Source organism: Passer domesticus, chromosome Z (genome assembly GCF_036417665.1).
Source record: "Passer domesticus isolate bPasDom1 chromosome Z, bPasDom1.hap1, whole genome shotgun sequence".
Taxonomy (NCBI): Eukaryota; Metazoa; Chordata; class Aves; order Passeriformes; family Passeridae; genus Passer; species Passer domesticus.
In genome coordinates, this window is record NC_087512.1 from 8,540,071 (window position 1) to 8,562,577 (window position 22,507).

Sequence of the window (22,507 nt, forward strand, 5' to 3'; positions counted from 1 at the left end):
GATTCCAGGCCAAATCTCTGAGTCAGGATGTGAGCTTGAGCAAGGTGAGGGTGCTTGCTCTGAACTGCACAGGCTGTACCTGAAGCTGGAGGTAAGAGCATCCTTGAGGCCACTGGTCCTGTGTGGCTGCTGTCACCTGCATGACCCAGCAAAATGGTTTCATTCCCTACAAAAACGTTTACTGTGTCATTTAATTCCAAACAGTAGTGGAATAAGCCTAAATCCTTATCTCCAGTCTGTCAGCTAATCCTTCCTTGGGCCAGGAGCGATGCTGTCAGATCAGGCTGTGAGTGCACCTCAAGGCTTTCTATGGTTGAAAAGCATGTTGCAGTTGCATGTAAATGGACTTCTTGAGAGCCCAGAAGTGATCCTGGCACAGACATCATCCCCAGCTCCAGCTTCATTTGGCAGCACTGGGTTGCAATAGGACCATGATGAGGTAGATCTGGAGGGCTTCAGGGCTGCAGCTCTTATCATATTCCTGTTGATCCTATTAATGTTTGGTTAGTGGCCCAGGGAGATGATGAGGAAAATTTTTCTGTGTTCATGAAGAAGTTTGGCTTTCCTTGGTCTTCCTGACAGAAATGCCCCAGGGAAGCTTCATCTTTGCTTTCATTCATTGAGTTCACCAGGCCAGCCACTAGTGTGTTTTGGTAATGGAGGAGCCCTTAATTCAGGAGCCCTGAAACTGTCACCTTAACCTGAGCAGAAGGAACAAAAAATATCTTCTCCCAAAAATACACCTCTGAACAGCTGGCAGGCTGAGTGCCCCTTCCCACTGAGGATAATAACAATAAGCAGTTTTAGGTGTCTTCTTGAGGCATCTCACCCCCTTCAAAACAACTCTGTGAAAGCTTAAACCTTGTGCACAGGAGGCCAGTTCTTAGGTCACTGGGCTGCTTTATAAAATGTCTAGATCCTGTTCCACATGACTGTATCCAGAAGTCCCATCGAGTAAGGAATGACATCAGTGTCATGACAGCAGCAGGGCAGAGACAGGCCTGTGCCCCTTGGCCAAGGCTCAGCAGGGTAAAGGGTCACCTCTGCTCCCAAGGAAGTCGTGGGGACTTTCCTGACTATGCTCATGTCAGCATGGTTGACTTCCTTGCTGCTTTAAAACATAAACATGCTTGGCCTTGTTTAATCAAAACTTTGGAGCAGATGTCTTATGATTATTCCACCAATGGGAAAAAGACATGGCAGCTGAGAAGTGCCAGCATCACGGCTTTTATGGGAGCATTTTATTAACTCAGTGGCATACTGTTCAACTAGGGAATGAAGGCATTAGCCAAGACTCTGGTTTAAATTAGTCCCTTAACCTGAAAGCAGAGTTCAGCATGTGGATGGGTGGGGTGAGGTTCCTAAGGTCAAGGGATCTTCAAGCAGCCAGTCCTCATCCTCATCTTTGTCCTAGTTCTCACTCCAGGCTTCCCCTTGAGGCTTCACCTCAGTCATCTGTCCCCTCCTGCTTCAATTCCAGTGCCAGTACTCACCCTGGGGCTGAGAGGACCACCAAGGGTCCTGCACACTGCCTGTAAGCCTGAGCCCCTTGCCCTTTGCCTCAGTTTCCCTGCTTGACAAGCCAGGGAAGACCCCAGACATGAGGTAAAGGTGTGTAAGGGCCATGAGAAACCTGGCCACAAATACAGCAGCATGGACACAAACAGGGGGTCTCTTCCCCATCTCTCCTCCCTGAGGTCATGTTCTGTAAGCAGAGCAGAGCCCATCCCTACACTGCACCTTTCCTGGCCCTGCCGTGAGCTTTCCTGCCGTGAGCTTTCCTGCCGTGTCCCTCACCACCCTTCCAACAGGAACACTTTGCTCCCCAGCTGGAAGCAGTTAACAGTAAAGTCAATGCAAATGCTGCTCTGAGCAGCTCCAATACCCATCCCATGGGCTGCTCAGGGACAGACCTCCCCTGTAATCTCGGCTCTGCATCTAACAGCTTCATGGGGGAAGATTGATCTCCCCTGACTCACTCTCAGCTCCTGATGAGCCCTATGGGTGTGGTGTAAGCAGGGATGCCAGAGCCCACGAGTGCCCTCTCCACACCTGGCTGTGGCACCTGCTGGAGGCAGCCGCGCGTGGAAGTGACACTTCCCTGCCTCGTGTGTGCCCTGGGACATCACAAGAGCTCTGCTCCAAGAAGGACTGCTCCTCAGAGGTCTGATGCAGCCAAAGTCCCTGGATTTGAGGGAAGCGGCCACGTGCATCCAAGCAGATCCGACAGTGCTGTGCTGGTGCCATCAGCGGCCTAGCCAGCTCACAAGCACAAGTGCCCTGGGAGAAGAAGATGACAGAATAAAGGGAAACTTTCCATTCCAGTGCCCCCAAAAGGACATTATAATTTCCATTCCCTGTGTCATCTCGCTTGCTTGGTTATGTGGCGTTAAATTAGGACTCTGGTTCAGCCACGGCTCATTACAGGCTTGCGTGTGGCTTTGTTACAGCGTGCTCAGAAGCACCAAAGGAGCTGAGACAGTGTGAAAGTCAAAGTTTTGGGGACAGTTTGGTGACCAGGAGCTGAGCCTTGCCTGAGGCTGGTGAGTTCAGCAAGGCTTAGACACAGTTCCCATGGGCCTGCAGGACATCAGTCAGGGTTTCTTCCTGACCCTGCCAGTGGAGAGGTCAAAGGGCTTGGGATGGAGACAGATTGGTGGGAGGTGACTGCATCTTCTCTTCCCATTTGAGCAAAGCAGGTGCCTCTTTTGCCTGTCCCAAGGAGCTTTGTGTGGTGCTGTGTGTGACACAGAGAGCCAAAGGGAGGAGTTTGAACGCTGTCAGACAGCAAAACAGCTTTTCTGCAGAAATAGCTAAGTCCTGAAATACCTCGAGCAGCTGTGTTTATCCCAAGGCGCTCACTCAGAGAGATGCTCTACTGTGGTGTGGGCCATTGTTACAAACATCACTCACAGTGCCCAGACCAGAGCCATGAAGGGTGCTGCTCACCTGTTGGCATTAATACAAACCAGCACTGTCCCACCATGCACACGATGGACTCCATAAATAAAAGAACCTGGGCTCATTCCGGTGCTCAGAACAGCAGTGGGGCTCTCTTCTTGGGGGCAGAGAGGTTTCCAAGTATCCCAGTCCCCATCCTCCCCCCAGGACTGCTTTCATCTCAGCAGTGTCCTCCGGCAGCTTAGGAAACCTCTGCTCCATGGAGCTTGTGCTGGGCTGGGAGGAGGGAGGACACAGGGATTCCCCGGGGGCTTTCCCGTTGCCATCTCTTGGCAATGCCCAGTTTGCCAGAGGGACGCGGCAGGACCCGAGCGGGCTGAGAGCTCTCCCGTGTTGTGCTCTGGCATTCCTGAGCGCTGGAGGGAAGGCTGTGTTTGTAATTGCTGCACCCGCAGCCATCAGCGGGGCCGATTCCGCGGGAGGAGAATTGATCTGTTCTAAGTGGGGAGAGAGCAAAGCTGGCAGTCTCCTTCCTCCGATGCTGAGTGCTGCTCCTCTGGCCTTCTGAGAGCACGGAGAGCAGAGGCTGGGCTTTGGGGATGCCAAGAAGGGCCATACAGCAGCTTCTGAAGGCTGCCTCCGAGCGTGGTCAGGGATGTTCCTTTCCCTTTGCTCTGCTGCAGTGTTGGAGGCCCGCTGCCGCCTCTCCTGAGCCCACCTGCCAGACTGTGCCAACCCTCCTGCTCACCCGTGCTTGGCAGCTGCTTTCTGGGTGCCCAGAGCCATGCTGCACACAGAGGAGCTCCCCAGCCCCAAAGCAAGGGAGTCCCACCAAATCCAGAGGCAAGGCGAGATCCAGCAGGCTGGCAAAGGGGAAGGCTGTGACTGAAAGGCAACAACACTTCATGATGGAAGTGGTGACTGTGGGGATGCTGTTTTGGAGAAATCCCATGGTGTAGATGCTCAGCTGCCGGAGGGCTTGGTGGGCTCAGTGTAGCTTGGAAAATTCCTCTGCTGCAGCTGTGTCTTACATGATGTGAACCTGGAGAGCCTCAGCCCGGTTAATCACTTTCCCAAAGTGCCAGAACTCTGTTGAGAACAATGCTGCAGCCCACAGCCCAGCAGAAGCGTGTTCTGCACAAAGCACTGAGTGGAATTTGTGCCTTCAGCAGGGACATCATCGTCTGCCAGGCTTGGAAAGCTCTTGCTGCTCCCAAACAAGTGAGGGCTGAACTGGGCAGGCTCTTTCCCTTGTGCTATGTGATTTTTCTCAAGATGCTGGTAGTTTGCTTTAGCACTCAGGCAGAGAGCCCCTGGGATGCTTGGGACAGGTGCTAGGGGAATGTGGGAAGTGCTTGTCCTCCTTGCCCATGCTGAGGTGTGCATCAGGGTTGGCACAGAATTGTGTCCAGGCACTGAAAGCCTCAGTGAGGAGTTAACAGCACACCTGGGAGCCCTGGCTCACTTCTCCCCACCACATTAGGGGCTCTCACCACCCAGCTGCTCTCCTTGGAAAAGCCATTTGGGTGCAAAAGGGATGACCCCTGCTCCTCTGGCTGCCTGTGCCCAGGAGCAGCTGCACGGGATGGGGATGCTGGGGCTGTTTTGGGGAGGTCTGGACATCTGCACTGCTGCACTGCCCTAGCAGCCTTGCTTGCCTGGCACTGCTTGGGGGCATAGCTTAGAGGGTGGTCCGGTGCCATGGGGCTAAGAAGGTCTAGGAAGAGAGAGGCAGAAAAGGCTTTTAGTCACTGTGGATCAATAGATCCACTATCATTCCCATACAAACACTTCATTAGTGTCCTTTCCCAGCTCATAGGAGCTTTCACACATCTCATGGCACCTTGGGCTTGAAATATGAGGATAAGCAGGTGCATCCCCCTGTGGATCAGCCTCCAGTGAGGAGTGAGAGCTCAGACACAGCACTCCAGCAGCCCTCCCTGTGTTGGACCCCTCCTCATCCCTGCTTTCCTCCGTGCTCACAGCTCTGTCCTGCTTGGTCTCTTTGCAGGAGAAGAAAGGCCAGGAGGTGAAGAAAGGTCCTGAGGTGGAAATAGCAAAACTGGAGAAGCTGCTTAGCCTGGTGAGACAGCCAGGGAGCAAGGAAGAGCAGTGAGAGGGGGGAATGATGACTCCATGGGCAGCCTCTGGCCAAACAAGCTCGGCTTTGATCGGTGGCTGCTTGGCATGCAAGCCACGGGCCCCTGCTGCCCACTTTTTGCACAGCAGGAACACTTTTCCTCTATGCCCGGACAAATAAACCGAGGTGCTGGGAGAGCTGTGGTATGCAGTCATGTCTGGGCTAGGCAAATCTCACCATGCCTGGCCCCCCAGAGCCACAAGGCCCTTGGCTTTCCCATGCCTTGACTGGGCTTGCTGCCCTATGGAGGGCAGGAGGGGGCCTAGGAAAACTTCAGGGCTGCAGCTTCATGGCAGCCAGCCCCACTGTGAGTGGTGGCCAGAGAGACTGAGCTCTGAGCTGCAGACCCCCCCAGGCATTTGTGCAAGTCAAATGGAATGGCACACTGGATTTTGGGGCGTCAGCCTAAGCCAGAGGGTGCCTGGAAACCGGGCCTGGTGCCCCTGGACTGTGAGAGAGAAACATTCCATGCCTCCCGACAGCCCATGGCAGCAGCTGCCAGGCACCAGCTGTGGGAGGCCCACAGCTCCCCTCTCCCCAGGGGCCTCAGCACGGGGCTGGGTGCCTGTGGAGCGGCTGGGCAGCGGGGTTTGCAGAGCCTGCCACCCCTCTGTGTGCAGCAGGGGATTAGCTGCTGCGTGGCTGCGGTGGCAGCAGCAGCAGCAGTGGCCTCACAGCATGCTGATGAGCGGCGGCTGTCACCACCAGGTCCCTGTGCACAGCTCCCAGGCCCGGGCACCAAAGCCACCCGGCAGGTGTGGTGGCAGGTGTCCTCCATATGCTCAGCTGGCCTGTCTCCCACAAACATCCTTGGAAAGTACGGCCACAGCTTGGAAACTCTCCATGCCTCTGGCACAAAGGTTGGGGAATGCTCCCTGCTGACTCCCACATGCCCCAGGCAGGCAGGCGGGCAGGAAATACCCAGTCAGGTTTCATCCAGCATTTAGAAGCCACAGACGGATGAGGACCCTTCCTTATCACCATCCCTGAGCAAACCACCCACAGTCCTCTGGAGCCCTGGGACAGCCACTCCTCAGCCCTGCCAGGATGGCAGGACATTCCACCTCCCCCCGAATTTTCCAGGCACTGGGTAGAGCTCAGAGACACAACGTGGGTCCTACAATCCGTTTATTAGTCTAGTAAAAACAAGGCTGCAAAGGGATGTGTTTGCTACACCTGACATGGGGAGGAGGCGCAGGCTCTGCCAGGCCTGGCCAAGCCTCTGCAGGAGCCCTGACTGGCATCCCTCCCACCCCACCCTTCTGTCCCCTTATTGCAGTGGCTGTGCCAGCGGTGACTGTGGCTATTGCTCGGCTCTAGGAAAGGCAAGGCAGAGCCCTCCAAAACCCACAGCACCCACTGGCAGGGCAGGGGATGCAGCCGTCGGGCTCGCAGACAAGCCAGACGACAGCATCCCTCCCCACAGAGCCACTGTGATCCCCAGGGAACAGGCAGGGTCAAAGAACCTTCAAAGCTATTTGTCCAGGCACCCTCATCTCCCCAGGAAAAAGCCACACCAGGCTGCTCTCAGCGGGATCGGGGATGCCTGCTCACAGGCAGGGTGAAACCACGGCTGACCTCGGCTGGGAGCAGGCAGAGGGGAGGGCAGGGACACGCACCCAGCGAGGAGGAGGAGGGTGGTTTGCCTAGCAGCGTTGGTGCTAATGCTGGAGGGGACTGACAGGCAGGCCGGGGATGATCGGGCAGACCATGCAGGCCCTCTTGTGCCTCACAAAACCCGCTGCTCGGGCAGGCATCTGCCAAATGCCCGCCTGAGGCTGAGGGCACACGGCACCCAGGGCCACCCCCAAGCATCTGGACCGGTAAGGGCCTGCTTTCCCAGGAGGGCTGGGGCTGCTCAGGTTTCCCTGCCATGGAGCAGCCAGCCTGCACTTGTGCCAGCCCTGCTGCCTCCCCTCTCCAGGCACCCAGCCAGCTTTGCTCAGGTCTGTGACGCTGCTGCCCAGGCCATGAGCGCCAGAGAAGAGCCCACAACCCTGTTCCCAAATGAGGGGTGCAGAAGGCAGAGCTCCTGCTGTGCTCACTGGGCGCTGGGACAGGCACGAGTGTCCCTGTAGCATATCCCCACCAGCTGTCTCTCTATCCCCATCATCACTGTGGAACTTCACACACCAAAACAACCACAAAGGCAAAGGACCGTGCCCCCTGTCACAGCCCCGGCAAGCTTTCCCCTCAGGGTGTCCCCTCAGCTTTCATCGTGCCTGGTCCAGCCCTCGAGGCGCAGCACAGCCATCCCGTCTGGCACAGCCCAGTCCCCAGTCCCCAGGCAGATCAGGGCTGCAGCAGGTACTTCTCTTCATTCCTTGACTCATCCACATCAGAAGCCGGCGTCTTCTTGGGACACGAGGGGGTCCTGCAGGCTTTGCAGAGGATGAGGAAGAGGATGAGGATGAGCAACGCAATGACACAGTTAAAAGAGATTGCCACGATGGCTCCGGTGGAGAGAGCAGCCGCCATGGCCACGGTCCCGCGGGGATCGGCAGGGCCCGGAGCCCGGCCTCACGCTTGGGATGCCAGGGCAGCGACCGAGCGTGCAGCCTCCACCTGCCGGCATTGGCAGGGGACAAAGGGGACGGGGATGGGGCCAGGCCGGCAGTGTCACCCCGTCACTTGGGCCGCTCACGGCTGTGTCCCGGGCTGCACCGCTCCACAGGGAAGCTTTCTCCCGGCTTCCCCTCCTCCGACAGGGCAGCGAGGACACAGGGATCACTGTTCTCCCTCCGGCACCTGGAAGAGAGAAAGTGGCGGTCAGGGCAGGCATGAAGGGACAGGCTCTGGAGCCCCTCAGGGCTGTGTTCGCCAGGGGACAGCTGGCAGGGCCCACGGGGCTCCGCTGGAGTTCCAAACCGGCAGCGGCTCCCAGGTCAGGTGCTGTTTGGGGGACATTTCCAGCACCCCTTTCCAGCCCCTCATCCCCCGCCTGGGCCACCAGGCTGGAGCTGTCCCCGTCGCCTCACCCCGGCCCACACGCTCCTTCCCTCCCGTGCGCTCCCGGGTGACTCCGGACAGCCCTGGCCCCGCTCCGATGCCCGCTCCATCCTCCAACTCCTGTTCCAGCCGGCGGGACGCGGGGTCCGGCACGCAGAGCGGGGCCGGGGCGGGTGCGAGCAGCTGGGCAGGGCGGCCCCGCTGCGCTCCCACCGGGGTCTGACCCCCGCGGCCGCTGACCCCCGCCCGCCGCGGAACGGGACAACCGCGGAGCCCCCGGAACCGGACGGCAACAGGTCCCGCCAACTCCGCCCTCCCGCCGCGGAGCCCCGGCGTTACCCACCTGCCTCCGCTGCTCCCCCGGGGTCGGACCCCGGTGCCGGCGGGAGGGCGGGCGGCGCTGCCGGGGCCCCGCGGGGAGCGGGCTGGCGGCGCGGGGTCCCGGCGCGGGGTCCCGGCGCGGAGCGGCCCCGCGGAGCGCTCGCAGCCGGCGCGGCCCCGCCGCGGCCGCCCGTGGGTGCCGCAGCCCCGCGCGCCGCCCGCGCCCTCCCGCCGGCACCGGGGGGGCGGGCCCTGCCGGCGCCCCGCCCCCGCCCCGCCATTGGGCAGCCCCTGCGCCCGCCGCCTACCATTGGCCGAAGCGCTCCCTCGGGACACGCCCCCTCGCCCGGCTCCCACGTGAGCGGCGGGGGGAGAGCGCCGGGCAGCGCGCGCTCTGCCGGCCCGGCCCGGGACCCGGCGGGGAGCTGAGCCGGTGCTGAGCCGGTACTGACCCGGTACTGCCCTGGTACTGCCCCGGTACTGCCCCGGTACGGCCCTGGTACTGCCCCGGTACTGCCCCGGTACGGCCCTGGTACTGCCCCGGTACGGCCCCGGTGCTGAGCCGGTACTGCCCCGGTGCTGAGCCGGTACTGCCCCGGTACTGCCCTGATACTGCCCCGGTGCTGCCCTGGTACTGCCCTGGTACTGCCCCGGTACTGCCCCGGTACGGCCCCGGTACTGCCCCGGTGCTGAGCCGGTACGGCCCCGGTACGGCCCCGGTGCTGAGCCGGTGCTGAGCCGGTACTGACCCGGTACTGCCCCGGAACGGCCCCCGTACTGCCCCGGTACGGCCCTGGTACTGCCCCGGTGCTGAGCCGGTACTGAGCCGGTACGGCCCCGGTACTGCCCCGGTACTGCCCTGGTACTACCCCCGTACTGCCCCGGTACTGCCCCGGTACTGAGCCAGTACTGCCCCGGTACTGCTCCGGTACTACCCTGGTACGGCCCCGGTACTGAGCCGTTACTGCCCCCGGTACTGCCCCCGTACTGAGCTGGTACTGCCCCGGTACTGAGCCGGTACTGACCCGGTGCTGCCCCCGTACTGAGCCGGTACTGCCAGGGGCACTGCCATGTACGGCCCCGGTACTGCCCCGGTATGGCCCCGGTACTGCCCCCGTACTGCCCCGGTACTGACCGGTACTGCCCCGGTACTGCCCGGTAATGTCAGCACTACTGTCCCGGTAGAGCCGCCGGTGCTGCCTCCGATCCTGCCCTTGGTGCTGCCCTGCCTGTGTCCTGCTGTGCCTGCCCTCCTGTGCTGCCTGCCCGGCCGGGGCACACACACATGCACACAAAACACACACAAACACACATGCACACAAACACACATGCACAAACACACACATGCACACACACACACACAAACACACACATGCACACAAACACACACAAATACACAAATGCACAAACACATACACACACATGCACAAACACAAGCACATAGGAGCACACACGCATCTGATCCCACACACATCAGGGCTTGAGGATGCTGAGGACGGACTTGCTAGGGCTGAGCTGGGATCCTTCCCAGGACACAAGGGCTACAGGCAGGCAGGGGTGGGCTTAGACCCCATGATAGCCCAGGGAGAAGAGGGAACAGGGAAAATCAGCACCTGGGAATATGAGCGTGATCAGCCTCACCAGCACAGCCGGCTTCTCCCTGTCCTGTCCGTGGGGAAACTGAGGGACTGGGCAGCCTGACCCCGTGCTCAGCTGCCAGCTTCCACGTGGGCATTGAAGCCACAGAAGCCCTCGCGTGGGGCTTCATCCCAAAAGGTGGATACTCCTACTAAAGGGCACAGATGTGGCACCCAAAGGAGATGTCTGGGAGACAGGAGGAGGGGCTGGAGGGGCCCTCGGGGTGCTTCCTGGAGACCCACAGGGATCAGCACCTGCAATTGCTCTGAAAAAAACACATCCAAGCACCACATATGCCTGGTGACACAGATGCACAGCAGTGACACTGGGGTCTGTGGCGTCGCCACATGGTGTGTCCATGGGAAAAGAGGCAGCCAGATGAAGGATGGGTGAAGGGCAGAGCTGTAAGGGAGAGGGGACATCTCTCCGCTGACCCAAACCCATGGGTGTGATGGTTGGGTTAAGCTCAGTCCTGAAGGGAGAGCCCCCAAGTAGCTGAGGATAACTTCCAGTAAAACACAAATAACAATCACTTTGGAGCTTTGATGAGGTGGCTTTAAACGTGCCACGGCCATGAGGGAGGGTTACACACGCTGCCTGAGGATCTGGCTCTCGGGTCTCTACTAAGAGGGTGTTTTGAGTAAACACAGACACATTGCCAGTTGAAATGTCAGAAGGCATCTGATCAGACACTCAAGCATCTTCCTTGGCATTTATGCTAATCTGCTAATTAGTCGAGAAAAGCGGTCCCCTCCTTAGATGTAAGGGAGCAGCAGCTGGGAACAGCACAAAGATAAAACAGATAACTCTGCCCCATCCCCAGGACTCCCATCTGCCGGCACAGCAGACAGGTCCAAGTGTTTCCCTTACTTCCTCCGGGTCGCAGGGCAGGGAGCAGTGAGACCTCGGGAAGGGAGGAGGCGTGCAAGCCTGGCACAGTCCTGGCTGCACGGGGCGCTCGTTGGGATGCGAGGCAGGTGTCTGTGCACCAGGCAGGCTGGCGGAGCCTCGTCTGGCTGCAGGTAACACGCTGCACCTCTCCTGCTCCCCCTCACTTCTCGGTGAAACCTCCTCCTTTGGTGCTCGTTACCCTTTAACTGCCAGCACAGAGAGCTGGGTCCAGCTGGAGCTCACTGCACAGAGACACGGGAAGGGCGCACAGGACAGGGAGTGTTCAGGACACGAGCTCAGCCACAGGAACAGCCCTTCTCTCTGGCCCAGAATCACTAACCAGACCTGCTCCAGGAGGGAAACTACTGCACAAGATGATCCATCCTTTGCCCCACTCAGCAGAGTTCAGGACGAGTCTTTTTGAGGCTGCAGTTCCAGCCAGTTTATTAAAGGAGGGAAAAAAAATTAGCAAAAAACTTCACAGAAAAGAAACAGAACCTTGATCTATTTTGGATGTGAAAGGAGGCTAATATTTGGATATTGCCCTCCCCTTGGATCAGGGTCCATTTACAGTCATGAGAGGTACAAACAGAGCAGCAGGAGGGCAGGAAGATCAGAGCTCCAGCCAGCAGCTGCAACCCCGCCACCAACGCTTACAGGGTGACCTCCAGTGGGATGAGTGAGACATGACAAATCTCCAAGTTACATGAAGTTACATCTTTATTTTAAAGCCATCTTTGTGCATTACCAAGGAGCAGAAAGCGGAAAGAACAGGATCCTTTGGAGCTTCCCATTACCACCACCCCAGGACAGCTGCAGAGCCACAGGATTTCAGGCTGGTTACAACGCGAGTCGACTGCTCCCTGTTTGGAGAGAACCACGACCGCCAGCTCTGCTGAGCCAAGGAGCTACATGCACAAGACGCCAGACAGAGCTGCACCCTGACAGTGCTACAGTCAACTCCCCCACAGGCTCAGCAGAAGGACTCTTCAGGCACAGAAATGGCTGTCCCAGCCCTGTGCCCTGCTGTCTGTATGCTCATGAGCCTGGGCGACGCTGGCAGCTTCCCCAGGGATTCCGCATCAGGTCCTGTCTCCCCTTTGTACTGGTCAGAGCAACCTGCACCTGCCACACAGACAGGTGTCTGTCCCACTGCCCGGGCTGCTGCACGCCCAGGCACCTGAAACCTCACTGGGCTAGCAGCCCTTCGTGGGACTCACTGACAGCACACCAACAGTTCTTGCTCAAGAAGAGGCAACTCCCATCTTCTGTGATCCCCTAAGGAGTACAGCCCCGCAGCCTTTGGCAAGGGAACTTGTCAAAACACGTTTTCAGACAGCAATGATCACACCCAGTCCGCTCGTCCTGCCCTCCCCTCACACCTCCGTGAGCCCCCGTGTTCAGCAGCAGCCGTGCAGCCTCAGCCCCGGGCTGCTTCCTGCAGCTCCCGAAGCACGCGCGGAGCCGCCGCCTCAGGGGCCCCCCGGGACTCCCCCGGTGGAGCGAGGGTGCTTCCCGGTGCTGGCAGCTCCCCGGCCTCCTCCCTGCTTCCTCTTCATCTGCCCCTGCGACTCTGCCTTCAGCGTCTCAGTCCAGAAGGCATCGAAAGAGCCTGGGGCCTGGTATCCCGGCTCCTGGGGATCCAGGGCATCTTTGCTCAGCAGGACACAAATGGCAGGAATGTTTCTCTTCACTGTCAAGGCATCCAGGCCTGCCTCAGGCACAATGGGTTCCCAGATTTCTTCTATCTGCTTGAAGAGCACTTTGGTGATCTGGTGCAGCTCCTTCAGCCTTCGTTTCATGATCTCCACACAGGTGATGGTCTTGCTGACGGCCTTGCCCGAGCCAGTGAAAAGAATCTGCCTCACCGAGTCCTGCTCCATCTTGCTCATGGCATAGCCCATCAGATTCCTAATTTTGCTCCCGTCCTTCACCTTCATTTCAATAATATCAGCGGGCAGGTCAGTGAAAGGAAGAGGACAAGGTTTCTCCACAATTTTGGTCTTCTTATAGTTCTCCATTCTGCAATGCTGAAAGGAAAACAGACCCATGAACACCTGGCCCAGTGTAATTTCTGCACAAAGAAACTTTCACCACAGTTAGCTACCTTTCCTCTGAAGGGCACTCTGAAGGATCAGGGAATGCTGGAAAGGCATAACCAAAAGATTAGCCCAGTCCTCACAGTGACATACCTACAGTATGAATGTTACCACAGGGCAGCCTGAGCCTTGGCAGGCAGCCTGTGAAAGAAACAGCGTTACTGCTGTGGGCCTAAGCAGGGTGACATGGAAAACACTGCTGCATCTCAGGAGAAGTCAGAACAAACAAGTGAGCTGGGGTGAGTAAGAGCACAGCTCGGGAATGCTGGCCACAGCTGCACCAGAACATGCACAGAATGAATTCAAGCACAGTTTACACGCAGCACCTCGTGTACAAATACAGGCTCATGGGGACCTGGCCAGCCCCGCTGAGGGTAAAACACTCCATGTCACCCGGGAGATGGTAAACTACGGACTGCAGGAATAAAGAAAGGAAAGACAGGAAGGCCAGGTCTCACAGCTGCCGTCTGTGCCAAGCCTGACCTGTTCAGGGCACTCCCAGCGCACAGCTCAAGGTGCTGAAGGTCGCAGTGCTTTGTTACCCGCAAGCTCCTGAGTCCCGCTGCACCCAGACCCGCAGCCCGCACCGCATCCTGCTCAGGGGCACCGCGGAGACCCCGCTCCCAACCCGGGGAGCACACGAGGCCCTCACCCCCACGCGGCCGCCGCCGCCATCGGTGCCAGGGGGCCCGGGGGGAGCCGGGCGGCCGCGGCGGGACGCGGCAGAGCCGGGCTGGGAGTGAGGGATGCCCCGGCGGGGCCCGCGCTCACCTGCGGCCGCCTCAGCGCGCCCTTCCACACAAGATGGCGGCCGACGCCGGGCGCGCGCAAGCGCGAGGTGGATGGGCGTGGCTTTACGTCGGGGCCACGCCCGCCAATCTCTTGGCCGGGTGGGCGGATAGTGGGCGGGGCGAGAGGAAGCCCCGCCCATCTGGCTGTCTCGGGGCAGTTCCCGGTCCTGGGGCAGTTCCCGCTCCCACCGGGCACATCCATCCAGCCCTGCCGGCACCGGGCACATCCAGCCCTGCCGGCCCCGGGCACATCCATTCCTGCCGGCCCCGGGCACATCCATTCCTGCCGGCCCCGGGCACATCCATCCATCCCTGCCGGCCCCGGGCACATCCATTCCTGCCGGCCCCGGGCACATCCAGCCCTGCCGGCACCGGGCACATCCATTCCTGCCGGCCCCGGGCACATCCATTCCTGCCGGCACCGGGCACATCCAGCCCTGCCGGCCCCGGGCACATCCATTCCTGCCGGCCCCGGGCACATCCATTCCTGCCGGCCCCGGGCACATCCATCCATCCCTGCCGGCCCCGGGCACATCCATTCCTGCCGGCCCCGGGCACATCCAGCCCTGCCGGCACCGGGCACATCCATTCCTGCCGGCCCCGGGCACATCCATCCAGCCCTGCCGGCACCGGGCACATCCATCCATTCCTGCCGGCCCCGGGCACATCCATCCATCCCTGCCGGCCCCGGGCACATCTATTCCTGCCGGCCCCGGGCACATCCAGCCCCGCCGGCCCCGGGCACGCACACGCCGTCCCTGTGCCCACCCACGAAAGGCCGTGCGTCAGCTCCCACCTCACCCGAGCTCCCCAGGCAGCCGGTGGGAGCAGGGGTTTTCCGCAGGCCTGCAGCCGCACCGCGGTTTGACAGCCCGCGAGGCTGCTGATGAGGGAGAGCTCAGGGGCTGGGAAGCTCTTCTGGACTTCCTGTGGGGGTTCTGCCCCGTTCCGGCAGGAATCCCAGGGCACACTCAGCTGGGCAGTCTCACCAACCTGAAGGGTTTGAGACCCTTGCAAAAGCATGGCCTTGGAAACTCCATGCCGCAGCCAGACCAGGCAAGGCATGGCTTGTGCCTCTCTCTGGAAAGGGAAAGAGCCAACACGGGCCTTGGCTTACAGCAGCCTCAGGAAAGCAGAGGCAGGATAAAGGCAAAAGCTGCTGCCTTCTCTCAGCACAGAGATGGGAGAACAGCAAGGCAGAAAAGTTCCATAAAACCAGATTCCCCTGGGCACAGGCAACTCACATGAACAGGAAGAGCATGGGGCAGAGTCTATGGAAGAATGTGGGACCTTGGCCCAAGGCCCAAGGCTGAAAGGAACCACTGGCCATCTCCTGGAGGCTGCCAAGAGATCACTGCCTGGGAAAAAATCCCCAGTCTGTGCCAGGAGTAGTCCTCACACCCAGGGAGACACAGACAACCCAGTTAGTGTTCCAGGACTTTACTATGGCCCACAGTAAGCACAGAAATCGGGTTTTTAAAAATGTTACAACGGAGATGCATTTCAGCGAAGTGCAAGATTTGCAAACAGTGGCAGATTAAGGAGCAGTGTGGCTTTGACTGAGGGCTGGCAGGATCCTCCCGTGTCACTTCAGCATGCTCGTGCCAAGCAGGAAGGAGCTGGGACCAGCAGGAATGCAAGCTGTGCCACAGGAGCCCTGGGCACGCCACGCTCCCAGCTCTGCCATCACTCTGCCACAGGTTTTGCTTGCTTGGCCACTTCCAGACGTGTCAGGATTTCATTCCACTGCACAAACTGCTTGGAGAGAAGCAGGGTCTGGACACGACACTTAAGGAAAATAATGTAGGAACTGCGAGAAAGAAACCCAGGTCAGAGCATCCTGACAGCACCATTACAATCCTGACTCCTCGGGAGAGCCCAGGGCACCAGGCTGTTGAAAGCCTACATGGATTCAATCCATCCAGTGGCTGAGCCACTGCACAGCACCACACACCCACAGGAGTCCGGGAGGCACTTGTGAACACCACATACCACTGCCATGCAAGGGCTCTCCACACAGCTTCCCCACCCACTGTGGCTTTGGGATATGCCTTGCTGCTGGGATCCTGGGCAGCCAGGACAGGGACACAGGTGTCACCACATCAGAAGGGCTGTTAAACCCCAAGCTGGAGATGCAACACATCAGCCAGGGGAAGGGGTCAGTTCAGGTGTTCCAGGCCCAAAGTTCAAAGGATACCATTTTGTTGTAATCCTCAAGGAGTGTCTTGACACTGTCAGTGAGATCGTGACGCTTCTCCTGCGAAGAGGGGAGCCGCAGTGCGTGAGCAATAAATAAGGTGAAGGACACTTCTCCCTTCCCAGTCCATCCAGCACAGCAGGAAACTCATCCAAGGCCAGCACTGAGATCAGTGCTGAGGCCCTGGCTCTGGGTGCTCACTGCAGCTGGACAGGTTTTCACCATCAAGAGAAAGGTGACAAACACTGGTGCCATGAAGCAGCAAAGCCCCCAGGCTTGCACTGCTGCCTGTCTCTCCTCAGTATCCAGGCTTTGCTTGCCTCAGAACAGAAACTTACAGCAAAATGCTGAAAGAGACCATTAGGAACTGGCAGGCTACTCACTGCCAGCTCCAAGAGTGCTCGTACAGGGAGGGAAAGGGTGAAGGGACAGCGTGACAGTGTCAACAAAGTTCCAGAGTAGGACACTGGAGGAGTGCAATGCTTCACCTCAATGTCTCTGTAAAAGGGGAAATTCAAGACAGTTAAACCCACTGTCACTTACTACATGTCACTGAAAGCTGTTTTGAGCAGGGTTATGGTGAGCAAATTTCCAACCTGGACTCAATTCACAGAAATCCTGGCTCCTTTTCCCCCTTGGAGCACTTAAACTTATTTAAGACTGCAGTATGAAAATTCAGATTGCAAAAAAAAAGCCATAAATTAGCAATTCAAACAATTACAAACACAAGGGTGTCAGTACAGCCACTTGCAAAGGTTCCTAGGCCCTTCTAGTCAATACTGACAGGAACAGTCATGGTACCTGCTGCTGTATGTGGATCTGTGAGAGCCGCTGCAGTTTGGCTGCGTGGTCAGGAACCGCTGGAAGCACAAAGGAGAAATCAGTTTGGGCTGTTACACAGCACATGGGAACAGCTCCCAGGTAAAGCCCAGTCCTCCTCCACGAGCATGGCATGGCAGAACTCCACCCACTGAATGCAAGTGTCCCACACTGTAGATAAAACTCACACAGGATTAAAAAAAAGCCCACTTAACTACCCTGCACATGGCACGAGCTCAGGGATGCCCACAGCGAGGGCCACTCAAGAACTACATCAGAGACAACCACCCGCCAGGAACGGAGATGTTCTGGATGCAAAAGAGCTCACAGGAAGGAATGACCTGCCAGGCTCCACCCTCTCTGCCACAGCGCTCTCTCTAGCCTGCTTCTCAAGCTCCTCCCTCACCCTGCAAAGGGAGGCTAGAGCAGCAGGAGGCAGGGGCAGAACAAGGCTGTACTCAGTTTACTCTCACACCACTAAGCTGTCCTCTTCTCTAGAGAAAAGAAGCAGAGCAGGACAGGCCACAGCTCAGCAGGTGGCATTTGCAGCTCCAGCTTGCAGGAGAGCATGCATACCTTGGATACTGGTGCTGTCCAAGATGGGCTGGAGGTTCTTCACCTGCTCCAGCAGGGCTGCACGGGCAGGAATGGCCTGCTCCTCTGGTTGGGGGGACAAGAAGCAACATCAGTAAATACAAAACACTGCTCTGGCTTTTCACAAAAGTTGTGATTCTTCCAGCTGATCTGCCTCTACAGGAAGGAGCTTGTTCATTATTTTATTTACACTTTTGTGCTGCTCATCCCTGGGCCTTGATTCACACCAACTTCATGCAAGAGAATCTCCACCGAGTTCTAATGACAGGACAAGGATTAATGAGCACAAATTGAAAGAGGGGAAATTTAGGGTGGATATTAGGAAGAAATTCTTTCCTGTGAGGGTGGTGAGGCACTGGCACAGGTTGCCCAGGAGGTTGTGGATGCTCCATCCCGGGCAGTGTTGGGTCTGAGCAGCCTGGGATAGCTGGGGAGGTGTCCCTGTCTGTGGCAGGGTGGGTTGGGATGGATGGTCCTTAAGTTCCCTTCCACCCCCTTAACATTCCATGATTCTGTGGAATTCCATTCACAGATGGTACCACTGCAGGCTGATCAGATTCCTTGGGTCACGAGAGGACAAGGCTAGGGGATGTCAAAATACACCCAAATGTCTTCTCTTTTAGTCCCAGCCTGGAGAACACTGGAAGTGGGGTGAGGAAACCATTCCAGCTCCAGCTTTTCCTGGCAGCCTTTGATTAATTTGGGGCCAAAGTGAACGATCAGTACGGGAGAGATCAGAGCTGACAAAAGCACAGGAGGCAGCACTGAGGGTGACAGACATCCTTGTACAAACCTGCCTCTGACACCTCCACGGGGCGTGCCGTGCCACATCTTTACAGCTGAAGAAAAGGAATCCATCCCAATCCATCCTTAGGTAAAGCACACCTTTTTTGCAGTGCCACAAAAGCCTCGTGTTTCCCCTCATTTCCTGCCATACCTGCCAAGATGAACTGCAGCTTCATGGTGTCTGGAACAGCCATCCTGTCGATGTACTGGGGGTCAAGGTATTTTATTACATCTTCAACTGGAGGGACAAACAGGTTTGGAGGGAAAAAGTAGGGCAGACGTTATGGCATGCACAAGAGCAGCTTCCCCTCCCTCTATGTATCAGATTACTTTGCAGACACTGCTCACTTGGCCACCTTTTTTTTTCTTTTTTTTTAAAAAAAAGATTAATTAATTTCTGTGTGATTTTGGAGCTCTGTGACCAAGAACTGACAAGTGGCTCAAGCCAGGGAACACTGCTTTAAGGACAACTGGAAATCTTGCTTTTTTTCTGGATGAGAATTACCAAAGGTGAGTGAAATCTGCTTTCTCCCACCCTCAGGACAAAACCAGCCCACAGCCCCCCATCCAGGTCCTTAAAACCATCCACAAAAACATGGTTTATCCTTTTACACTGAGCAGCCACTGCAGACCACAAGGACCCTCCCTGCCCCTCCTGTGGCAGCACAGAGCACAACCTGGCCAACAGGCAGCTCTGCAGGACAAAGTGCCCCCAGTTTGGAGGCAGCTCCCCAGTTCTGCCCATCGAGTGTGACCTTTATTGCTCCCACCACACACAGAACTATTCCAGCACGCCCAAGAAGCCCAAGTGTGCAGGAATTCATTTAACAGCTGGTGCTCCAGGAGCCTCCAGAGGCTGCACTTCGGGCAGAGCAGACCCTGGCACTCACACGGGCAGGTGGAAATTGAGCAAGTAACGGGCTCCAGCTGCCCATTTCCCACCCCTGACTGCCGAGCTGGAGCATCGCGAGCACAAAGACCCATCCCAGGTACTTATTTCTGTGCCAAACAAACTGAAATAAGGGCCCAAACCAAGCAGGTGTGGGGAAGCTGCTGTTGTTCAGAGCAGCGACACGGTCTGGAGCTGCCCCCTCCCGCCCTCTGCGACCCCTGCCCTTCCAAAAGAGCCGCTCACTCTTCTTAAACAGGATTTTGATCCTCTCCCTCTTGCCGGCGATGTTGTTCAGCGCCACCTGCACCTTCACCAGCTCGTCCGCCACCTGCAGAGGGAGGGGACGGAGCTGTCAGGCCCCGCCGGGCAGCCGCACCCCAGGCCCGCCCGGGCCGCACCAAACAGGCCCCGGCCGCCCTCCGCGGCTCCCCCCCGGCACCTTTCGCGGCCCGCAGCCCCCGGCACCGAGCCCGACGCGCTGCTCCAGCTCCTCCAGCCGCCACTGCAGCCGCCGCAGCTCCGCAGCGCCCGCCGCCATCTTCGTGCCGGGCGGAAGCGGCCGCGCCTCACTTCCGGCGCGCCCCGGCGGTTGCCATGGCGGCGCGTTGCTAAGGCCCGCGGTTGCCATGGAGACGGGAGGGGAGGCCGCGTCCGACCCAGCCAGGCCCCGCTCCCCGGATCCCAGAATCGCGGTCGATGGCGATTTGCACTGCAGAGGGAGGCCAGCAGCCCTCCCGCCGCCTGCCAGGGCAGTCGATGGCCCCTTCATTCCTGCGTGGTCCTCCAGGATGCGTTAAAAGGAATTGATGTAGCGATCCGTGTGGATGCAGGCCCTTTGAAATCCGGGAGGCTGCCGCTGGCTTTCCCCCAGGCCTCTGTCTGCCCGTGTTCACCTTTCTGTTATCGACTGCCACAGGTGACACTCGCGAAGAAGAGAAGCACTAATGAATGGCGCAGCCAGCCCCAGCCGCGCCACTGCCTTCAGCTGGCACTCACAATTACACGGATTTCTGACAGGATTAAATTAATTCATAGTAGCAGCATCTGCCACAGAAAAAGTCCAGAGGGTTTCCCAGCTGCAGAGCAAAAACTATCTTAGGGAAGACGGTGGCCAGCAGGCCAAGGGAGGTGATCCTGCCCCTCTGTGGTTGAGGGCACATCTGGAGGGCTCTGTCCCCTTCTGGGCTCCTCGGCACAAGGAAAACAAGGAGCTGCTGGAGAGGGTCCAGCAGAGGCCACAAGGATGATCTGGGGTCTGGAGCATCTCTTTATGAGGAGAGACTGAGGGAGCTGGGCCTGTTCAGTCTGGAGAAAAGACTGAGGGGATCCCATAAATGCATATAAATATATCAAAAGCTGCTGTCAGAGGGGATGGTGCCAGACTGTTTCCAGTGGTGCCCTGGGACAGGATAAGGAGCAAGAGCCATAAGCTCAAACAGAAGGAAAGGCTTCATTATCCTGAGGGTGGCAGAGCACTGGAACAGCTGCCCAGGGAGTTGTGGAGTTTCCCTCTCCGGAGACACCCAAACCCCACCTGGATGTGCTCCCGCGTCACCTGCTCCAGGTGGCCCTGCCTTGGCAGGGGGTTGGGCTGGCTGATCTCCGGGGGTCCCTTCCTGCCCTGAGGATTCCATGGTTCTGGGAATTTTTAAAGCACATTCTGCTGTCATTCTCTGCACCCCAGGGCTGAGCCCCGTCCTGAACAAATGACTTCAGCAGTGCCAGGATGAACATGGGCCTGGGCATCGCACAGCTATAGCCCAGGCACCAGGGAACACCAAGTCAAGGTTCCAGGCCACTCTTTAGAAAACAACCACCAGCTAACAGCAGGTATTTTGCTAATACCTCTGATAATATGGGCTGCATGGCTTTGGGGAACCCCCCCATTGCCCTCTGATGAAAGCCAAACCCCCCAGGCCCTGAAAAATCGTTGTCCTTACAGGTACATTCCTACTGAGCATTGTGCAGGCCCCCCAGGATGCAGGAGGGAGCTGTGGGGTGGCCCCGTGCCCCGGCAGCCCTTTTGCCCCCCCAAATCCCTGCAGGAGCTGTGCAGAGCACTCAGGCAGCAGGAGAAGGCTGAGGCTTCGTGTGCGCTGCCTTTTCTTCCCGGGGATCGATAACTGGGTTCTTCAGAGGGCAAAGAGCTGAGCTTTGTTCCACAAAGGCGACAAATAGAAATGGCTTCATTAGCAGCAGCGCCCGGGGGCTGCAGAAGGGGCCAGGGGCTGCAGGGGGGCCAGGGGCGTGCACACAGCCATGGCCTGTGCTGAGAGGGTACCAGCTCTGCCGTGGCCTCAGCCCAGCATGATGGGTGACGCCCCAAACACACAAATTCCTCTACTAGAGGGTCCCAGACCACCCACTTCCCTGAGATGAGAAACTCAGGCAGTCCTGGGCCTCAAGCACTGTGGGATTTTGGGACTGTCCCTATCCACCCTTTAGAGTTCCATCCAGGTTGCAAGACTTGGAATGGGGCTGCAGCTACAGCACTGATTGCCCACAGCCCAGCGCATGGAGCCTGTTCCCTGCTCCCTGGGAATGAGAGCAGGCTTTTGGCCACATCCCATCCCTGGAGCCTGCAGGGACACACTGATTCAACCACTTGCTCCCGGCCCAGCGCTGCAGCTGGATTCAGTGTTCCGTCGGCTGGGCTGGATTGTCCCCTCATCCTCCACCTTCTCTCTCCTGCTCAATTACAGTCCCTGCAGGACATGGGGAGGCAGGCATCAATCTCGGCTGGTTACTCAGGTGACAGCAGCTGTGTCCCCGAGCTCCCCAGGGAGCACGGAAACACACATCACCCTCTGAGCTCGGTAATGAGTGGGGATGCGGGCCCACATGTGCCCTGCCGGCTCCCTGGGGCTGCGGTGCTCGATGAGCTGTGGCCAGCACTTCCCAGCAGTGCAAAGGGACACGAGGCCCCAATTAAGGCTGCATCAATCCCCCTCCAGCTCTGCTTGGCACACTCACAAACAACCCCCCCACACATGCACACACACACACCCCTTGTTCATGAACCTTCCTCCATGCCCGGTGGCCAGAACACAGGGAGGACCTGCCAGACCACCGGTCCTCTGCAGGCTTCTGTGTCACCCCCATGCCCTCAACACATTTCCAGCGTGACATCCCGATCCTCCGTGTCATCCCCGTGTCCCGAGGCTGATCCGGGCGGGCGGCGGTGCTGCAGCACCCTGGACAGCGACACCGCTCCCCGGGTGGGCTCAGGGGTCCGGGCTGGAGGTGTATCCTTGCCCTGGGAATGTCGGGGGCATGGGGTTGGGGCTGTTCCCGAGGGGCTGGGGCTGTTCCCGGAGGACTGGGGGCTGTTCCCGGAGAACTGGGGGCTGTCCCCCAGGGGCTGAGTTGGGGCTGTACCTAAGGACCTGCGGCTGTCCCCGGGATGCTGTGTGTTCCCAGGGGTCCGAGTCTGGCCTCAGGGGGGAACCCAAAGAGGAGTTTCTGTCCTCTTGGGTGCCAGGGACCTGT

The 22,507-nt window shown here is 58.4% G+C and overlaps 4 protein-coding genes across 5 annotated transcripts in view; 1 reads left to right on the forward strand and 3 right to left on the reverse strand.

The window, feature by feature from the left end:
* The window catches only part of DNAI1 (dynein axonemal intermediate chain 1), a 136,536-nt gene extending 131,360 nt beyond the window's left edge, over positions 1-5,176 (forward strand). The window contains exon 20 of the mRNA XM_064403788.1: positions 4,913-5,176. Coding sequence (XP_064259858.1) covers positions 4,913-5,017 — 105 coding nt within the window. The 3' untranslated portion in view covers positions 5,018-5,176. The remainder of the gene's footprint in view (positions 1-4,912) is intronic.
* A 976-nt stretch (positions 5,177-6,152) lies between these two features.
* ENHO (energy homeostasis associated) lies at positions 6,153-8,509 on the reverse strand. Its single transcript, XM_064403789.1, has 2 exons — positions 8,334-8,509; positions 6,153-7,789 (listed from the first exon to the last, which is right to left on the reverse strand). Exon 2 carries the CDS (start codon positions 7,517-7,519, stop codon positions 7,334-7,336), a length of 186 nt encoding a protein of 61 aa, XP_064259859.1. The 5' UTR covers positions 7,520-7,789; positions 8,334-8,509; the 3' UTR covers positions 6,153-7,333.
* A 3,033-nt stretch (positions 8,510-11,542) lies between these two features.
* On the reverse strand, positions 11,543-13,807 carry RPP25L (ribonuclease P/MRP subunit p25 like). Of its 2 annotated transcripts, none has more exons than XM_064403455.1 (2): positions 13,711-13,807; positions 11,543-12,870 (listed from the first exon to the last, which is right to left on the reverse strand). In XM_064403455.1, exon 2 carries the CDS (start codon positions 12,859-12,861, stop codon positions 12,313-12,315), a length of 549 nt encoding a protein of 182 aa, XP_064259525.1. In that variant the 5' UTR covers positions 12,862-12,870; positions 13,711-13,807; the 3' UTR covers positions 11,543-12,312. The 2 variants fall into 2 exon arrangements, with proteins under 2 accessions (XP_064259525.1, XP_064259526.1); XM_064403456.1 differs by lacking the exon at positions 13,711-13,807 and adding an exon at positions 13,423-13,694.
* A 1,347-nt stretch (positions 13,808-15,154) lies between these two features.
* DCTN3 (dynactin subunit 3) lies at positions 15,155-19,613 on the reverse strand. Its single transcript, XM_064403454.1, has 7 exons — positions 19,458-19,613; positions 19,262-19,346; positions 18,278-18,364; positions 17,323-17,406; positions 16,729-16,787; positions 15,928-15,987; positions 15,155-15,506 (listed from the first exon to the last, which is right to left on the reverse strand). The coding sequence occupies exons 1-7, from the start codon at positions 19,554-19,556 to the stop codon at positions 15,417-15,419; spliced, it is 564 nt and encodes a 187-aa protein (XP_064259524.1). The 5' UTR covers positions 19,557-19,613; the 3' UTR covers positions 15,155-15,416.
* Between the last annotated feature and the right edge of the window lie 2,894 nt (positions 19,614-22,507).